General features: G+C 52.5%; 1 protein-coding gene across 1 annotated transcript; it reads left to right on the top strand.

The window, feature by feature from the left end:
• The first annotated feature begins 4,012 nt into the window (after positions 1–4,012).
• On the top strand, positions 4,013–5,390 carry LOC136481264 (uncharacterized). Its single transcript, XM_066478627.1, has one exon. The coding sequence runs from the start codon at positions 4,243–4,245 to the stop codon at positions 4,909–4,911; it is 669 nt and encodes a 222-aa protein (XP_066334724.1). The 5' UTR covers positions 4,013–4,242; the 3' UTR covers positions 4,912–5,390.
• The last annotated feature ends 1,837 nt before the right edge of the window (positions 5,391–7,227 follow it).

Genomic DNA, 7,227 nt, shown 5'->3' on the forward strand with positions numbered 1-7,227 from the left:
TTTGCTCAACCCTTGCTTGAAGGTAGAACATGTGCTTACCTAGAAATGTTAGCTAATAAAGTAATGATGACTGCTAGTAAAACTTGACCTTAAGGACGCACTATTAGTAATGCTTTCCGCAAACAAAAGAAACACAACAAACCATATTGCCTATCATATCCTTGAGGGTCGGGAAAAAATATTCTCACTAGTCGGGTAAGTCTTGTGAGTATATTATGTACTCAGGGTTTATTTTACCCTGTTGCAGGTGCAACTTGAAGAGTTAAATCTTGTGTGGAGGATTCTTCTGGTGGGCACAGATGGATCCGTATATCATTTTTGCTAGATGATTGCTATATTCCACTATTTAATTATTGCACTCTGAACTCTAGTATTGTAATAAATAATCTTCCAAGACTCTATGTTGTATGAAATGGACTAAGTATTGTAAGCTCGTACTTATTATTGGATTCTGGATGTAAAACGTGGATTGTTTCGAGTTCTCCCTAAGGGTGTGCTCGACGGAACTGTCTGTTTTAGCTCACTTTGAGGTACTTAGTGTCTAGTGGAAGACAAACGCCTCTGAAAGTGTGTTATCTCAGGCAGTTCTGCCACACTATCATCTCCGAGAGATCCAAGTGTTTTGTATCGGCTCTACCCTATTTCTCTTTGGACGCCTTTGCTATGTTCCATCGATTGACAAAGTATTCATTACACTTCCTGAACGAGTACTCCACAATACCTGACACGGGGACTGCACGGATACCCTTAAACACCTTGTTGAATGATTCTGAATAATTGGTAGTCATCGCTCCGCATCGAAGACCTCCAGCATCGAATGCAAGAGCCCACTTGTCCCTTTGAGGCATCTGATTCTGAAGCCAACTCTTTGCCCTAGCATTGAGGACCTTCTGTAACTCCGCAAGCGTCTCATCAAACTTTTCCTTGGTTTGACACCCACATAGCGACTTCAACTTCTACACTACCTCCTTTTTTCTTCTGCCTCCTCCATATGTTGGCAGCAAAGTGCCTCATGCACCACCGATGCTCAAGAGGACGGTGTCTATCTACATGCTCTTTTGTAGCTGTCAGCAGACCATGATGCCAATCTGAGATCATGCATATGTTCCGAGATGAATGGAGCACATTCTGTCTCACAAGCTTCATGGACCAACACCAACTGTCGTCGTTCTCACCCTTAGCCAAAGCGAATGCTAAAGGGACAAGTTGATTGTCCGGGTCCACTCCAACGACAATCATCATTACACCCTTGTGCTTGCCTATCAGGAATGTACCATCAACAAGTACTAAGGGACAACAATGCTTGAAGGCCTCCACGGACTGAGCAAAACACCAAAAAAACTCTCTGTAGAACATGCTTCGGAACGCCATCCAGATCCGTGACAATGCAACCCACATAAGGATACCACCTAAGGCCTAGATTGTAGTGTTTCATGGCACTTAGAATCCTAGGAACTTGGTTGTACGTCTATTTCCAATCGCCCCATAGCAACTCTATAGCATGCTGCTTTATTTGCCACCATGCCTTTGAGTACTTCATTCTATAACCAGTGAACCCAAATATGGTATCGATCTTGCTTGAAACAGATGTGTCACTATCGGCCCTAACCGTGCCAACAAGACGACGACCAAGGTAATGTGCCGTGTTTTGGGTGTGCACACCCTTTGGCTTCAAAGATCGACACGTGTGAGGTTGCCTCACATTGCGAATCATCCAATTTTCATTTCTCTGCCTCCGAGCCCATAGACCCCATTGACATCCATTCTTGTAAAGGATCGTGTACCTCTTGTTCTTGTCGGAGTGGCTCACATAATACGGCCTGTGAAACCAAACGTCATAATCCATCAGGAAATACTTGAAATGCTCCAACGTATCAAATAGCATTCTCTTCTTAATCTCCACCTCCTCAGTATCTGGTACCTCATCGGCCAACGACAAACTGGTGTCACATATTGCCTGGTCAGCCATACTAATGTCCATGAAATTTGGTACCGAGGGTACCTCCACATGGACAACCTTCAATTGCCTCAATTGAACGTTATTGTACTTCGTTCTCAATGACCCATCAGCTAGGACTCCTATTACGTCCGGAAACCCTCCCTCACAATAATCACTTTCGTCCTCGCTACTAGGCTCAGACCTGTACTCGCCCTCCAACACATCATCCGAAGTACTTGGCCCCAAAGTAAAGTCATCTTCATCCGCAGAGGCCACATCAACTTCGTCATCCTCCGATCCTTGCGATATGTCATCCATATCATGTGTTCCATCTCTGTTGCCATCGTACTCATCAAACGTTTCTTCATCGAAATCATCATTCAAGGCACTGGGCTCACATGACCTATCAACTTCTCTAACGACAACCGCCTGCAACTCTTCGTCTTAGGTAAGGTTCTCTATGGGCTCCACATCCACATTATCATCCACAGCCATCACAATTCGGCTAGACCCCTTCTCCACCACAACTTTCAAGCACCTAACACTGCTACTCTTGACAAGCTCTATGTAGTTCTTTTATTTATCCTCACATGACAAGCACATCAACACATAATGTGCTGTTCCTTCCCACAGTCAAATCTGCCTCTAAAACTTAGCGACCATCCAAATTTATCCCGGCACTTGCTAACCAAACAATCAAAGGTAGGAGGTCCACTAAAGAACTCAACATGTTCGTGCATGCTTTCGAACTCCTCGTTTGCTTTCACTTTGCCACCATGAAACATTCGCACTAACCGATCCATCTACAAAATACGAACCAACACATCAACAACACATGAACTATGCATTTCGGAAATAAATCATATCCATGCACTAATACACTACAATAACTCAAACTTCACAGTGATGTCACCGAAGGCAACAAACATACCAATCTAAAACCACCATGCATCAACTACCTACGTCCATGCAACACGTAGTTTACGTCCAATCCACGGACATAGTATATCCTAAACCTAATCTACGCATCAAATACCAACAAGCAATGATAAAAACATTCACACCATCCCTAATTTCCTAACCCTAGTCATGGAACTGATGAAGCAAGAAATCAAGAAATCGAGGGGGGGGGGAGATTAACCTGGCTGTTTACGTGACTCCACGGACGACGGAGGTGAGGGCCGGCGTTGGGGGATGGCCACCTGGCTGCGGCCGAGGCGTCGCCTCTCCTGGCGCTATACGCCTGCAGCAGCCGCTCAACTCCCCTACGGCGACCGGAGACGGCGAGGACGGCCAGAGGTGGCGGTGGAGGCGTCCCGACGGCGCCGGCGCCCAGGCCACGCCCTCTTCTTCCCTAACCGACTCAGGAATGGATGGAGATGGAGAGGGAGACATACAGAGGGTGCACGAAGTGGGAGTGGCCGGGGTGGCGGCGGCACACGGCGTCGGGGGCAGACGCGGGTGAGCGAGAGAGACAGAGAGAGAAAAGAAATGGGTCGGGCCGGCCAAAACCTAACTTGGCCTATCGCACTAGCCTGCCTGGCGCGGTAGCTCTGTCCCGCCTGAGTCGCTGGCACGACAGGGCGGGGCCCACGGTACGCCACGCCAGCATCGGTCAAACATGATTGCCACGGTGGCTTGGCTTGTCGCACCATCGCATGTGGCGCGACAAAAATGATCAGATTTACAAATACTTTTTTTTGGATTAGTATTAAAATATTGTTTAAAAAAGGAGATTAAAAATAAAAAAAATACCTGGAAGGGATGGCTTCGGGGCTGGGAGAAAGAAACTCCTCCACGAACCAACGGACAGCTGTGGGAAGTGGGAACCCTCTCTTCTCTTGACTGCTGGCGTGTCGGTTTACTCTACTCTACAACGGAGGACGGACAGCTGTCGGTGTCAGCCAGGCTCACACAGCCCCTCTCCCTCTCCACCACGTCGTCAACCAGGAGAGGGGAACGAGCATTAAAAAAAAAAAAAGGAGAGGGGAACGAATTCACAGTCCCCATGCCCACACCCACCAGCGGGGGGGGGGGGGGGGGGGGGGGGGGGGGGGGGGGGGGGGAGTCATCGGTCAGTTTCGAGTTCAATTGAATTGAATTAACCCCCAACCTCCCACCGTCCGCCGGTCCTCATTAAACTGTACTACCTCCCTGCCGCCCCGCCGCCGTCCGGCAAGGGGCACAACGAACTACGCCTGCCTCTTCCCGGTTCCCCTTTCTCCCCTCCCCTATTTCATTTGATTCATCCACTCGCCTTCGCCGCACCCCCCGTCCCTCTCCCCCAAATCCCAATCCATCTAATGGCGGCCACCTCCGGCAGCAGCGTCCTCCCGACGCACACAGCCCCGTCCGCCCCCGCCTACCCTGCCTCCACCAAGCCCTCCCCGAACCCACGCCGGCGCTGCCTCTGCATCTGCCTCCTCATAACCCTCGCCTTCCTCGCCGCGCTCGCCATCACGCTGCTCGTCCTCTTCCTGACGGTCCTGCGCGTCCGCGACCCCACGACCCGCGTCGTCTCCACGCAGCTCTCCGGCATCGCCCCGCGCCTCACCTTCCCGGCCGTCTCGCTCCAGCTCAACATCACGCTCCTCCTCGTGGTGTCCGTGCACAACCCGAACCCGGCCTCGTTCGCGTACGCCTCGGGGGGCCACACGGACCTCACGTACCGGGGCGTCCAGGTCGGGGCCGCGGAGATCGACCCGGGCCGGATCCCGAGCCGCGGCGACGGCAACGTCAGCCTCGCGCTCACGCTCCAGGCCGACCGCTTCGCGTCCGACCTGCCACAGCTGCTCAGCGACGTCGAGGCCGGCGCCGTGCCGCTGGAGGCCGCCACCAGGATCCCCGGGAAGGTCAACATCCTGGGCCTGTTCAAGCGCCGCGCCGTGGCCTACTCGGATTGTAGCTTCGTCTTCGGCGTCCCCGAGATGCGGGTGCGCTCCCAGCAGTGCCGCGACCACACCAAGCTCTAGTTGATGATGATGGTGATGGCGGCGGGCCGGTCCGTCGCCGGCGGCGTCAAGGCTTGTTGTCTCTCTCTCGTCTGCCCCGCGCGCCGAACCACGTGCGTGCTCGGTGCGGGTTCACGTCACGTCACGCCACGTTGGTTCGCGGTTCGGTGCGTCCTGATTCATCGCTTCGTTCGCATCTCCTCTTGCTGCTTTGGTTGCCTGCTTCTGCGTCCGTCACCACCGCCCGTTGCCGTCGGCGTCGTTCTCCTGGAGTAGCAGAGTGACACGGCCGGAGAGATGGTTTATACATACTCCTAGACTACCTGCTGTTCCTACGTAGACTAGCTACATACATACTCTAGTTTGTCGTCACTGCTGTTAGTATTTTGTATAGATAATCATCATACCGTATGTACGATATGATGCGATGAATAATGGTTGGTAATATAATAACCACAGAATCGCATGAATGGATGGATCCGCAGCGCTTTTCTTGCTTATTATACTTCGTAATCTCATCACAAGTACTACCTCTGCGTGGTGATGGTGACACGGTGTTTTTTTTTTTTTTTTGAAAAAGGTTCATTTTGGACCTTCAACTATGTCCGTAGTTTTGTTCTAGCGCTCTAATTCGAAAATCAGACACGCGCAGTCCCTTAACTCTCAAAACCAGTTAAAATTGGTCTTCGCGCCCATTCGACCACGGTTTCCTCACAGTAAACCCATCACGACTCCGCCTGTTAGGCCTTTCTCTCTCACCGCCAGGTTGGGACAACCTGTCATTCCCCTCCCTCTCTTCGTGGGCCCCGCCTATCATGCCTTTCCCCAACCTGCCAGCGAAACATAGGCAGGGGAGGGAGATGGCCGGTGATTTCTCACCGTCGGCGAGGAATCCGACGAAACCGAGGGCACCGGCGTGCTCCTCGCGATGAGCCGCAGCTAAAGGTGCCTAGGGTTTAACCGCTACCGAGCTCTAACTAGGGCGGCGACGTGCATGGCGGACGGCGACGAGGGCCCGACGGTGCTCCAGCGAAATTCGACCATGGCGGGTGTCGGTGTTTCGTACAAGCACCGGTAAGTAAATTTATAGTAATGCGCGTTAGGCTCGGATGGTACGCTAAAGAGCACAAGATTTATACTGGTTCGGGCTGAATATCCCTATGTCCAGTTTGTTGCTGCTCGTGTTATTAGCACCGTGAATGGTTCGTAGTAGGGGATACAAACGATTAAGAGAGGGACATGTCCCAAGTCTATGATGGAAGGGTCGAAAGGAGGTCAAGAGCTTAATAGCAGCTTGACTGTGTGTGTGTATCTCGTGTCGTTCGGTCTCTGTTGGAGGAAGCGCATCCTCTTTTATAGATGAAGGGGACGGCTTTACAAGGGTGAGTACTTAGGATGCGTACTCCACCTAGCCTTGTGGCTCACGTCTACCCAGCTCGGTTACCCATTCTGATGGGTGTGAAAGGATGATAAGCGCCTACAATACTGTCGATGCCCTTGTAGAATGTCAGGATGTTTGTAGAATACTGCCCTGCGCAGGGTATGGGCTGCAGTACAGTGGTTTTGACTTATGAACCTTGCCCAGCCTTGCTCCGCACGCCTTCTGGCTCCTATGAGTCTCTGTCGGAGGGACGCGGGGTCGGGGTCCGGAGTAGCGTTGTGGGCAAGGTCCTTTGATTTGGTGGACCCGAGGGGTCGGGAAGCGGGCGTCGCTCCCTTGGGTCCATAACGTGGTGACGGCATGTTCGTCCTTCGTGGAGATCACAAATCATTTTCTGGAGTGTAGTGGTTGTCGTATATCTTCGTTGGGTTCCGTGTCCCAGAGCTGAAGGCGACGCCAACAACTCTACAAGGCGAGGAGCACGCGCCTGCAATACCTTTTGGGCTCTGCGGCGCCCGGAAGGGTCTAAAGCACCCGTCCAGTCGTTCCCTGGCAGTACCTTTCCTGTCGGGGCGTAGGGTATGGTCCTTGAAGCCGTGGTTGACCCGAACGTCTTGTCTTGCTCTGTACCCGTCATCATGAGGGAACGAAGGAGAAGTTATCAGGTAAGATAAAATCAGTCTTTGGACATCGAAGGGGGCGAGGTTCGTCCTCGGTCGTCGGGCGAGACAGAGTCCAGTCCTTATCCCTTGGGCGTGACCGAGCCCACCCCCGGGGGTCGGGCGAGGCGGAGTCTATCCCTCAACCCTCGGGCGAGGCGGAGCTGTCCCGAAGGCGTCGGGTGAGGTGGAGACTAGCCTTCAGCCCTCGAGCGAGGCGGAGCTGTCCCAAAGGCGTCGGGCGGAACGGAGGCCAGCCCTTAGCCCTCGGGCGAGGCGAGGCTGGCCCAAAGACGT

The sequence above is a fragment of the Miscanthus floridulus genome, chromosome 9, assembly GCF_019320115.1.
Source record: "Miscanthus floridulus cultivar M001 chromosome 9, ASM1932011v1, whole genome shotgun sequence".
Lineage (NCBI taxonomy): Eukaryota > Viridiplantae > Streptophyta > Magnoliopsida > Poales > Poaceae > Miscanthus > Miscanthus floridulus.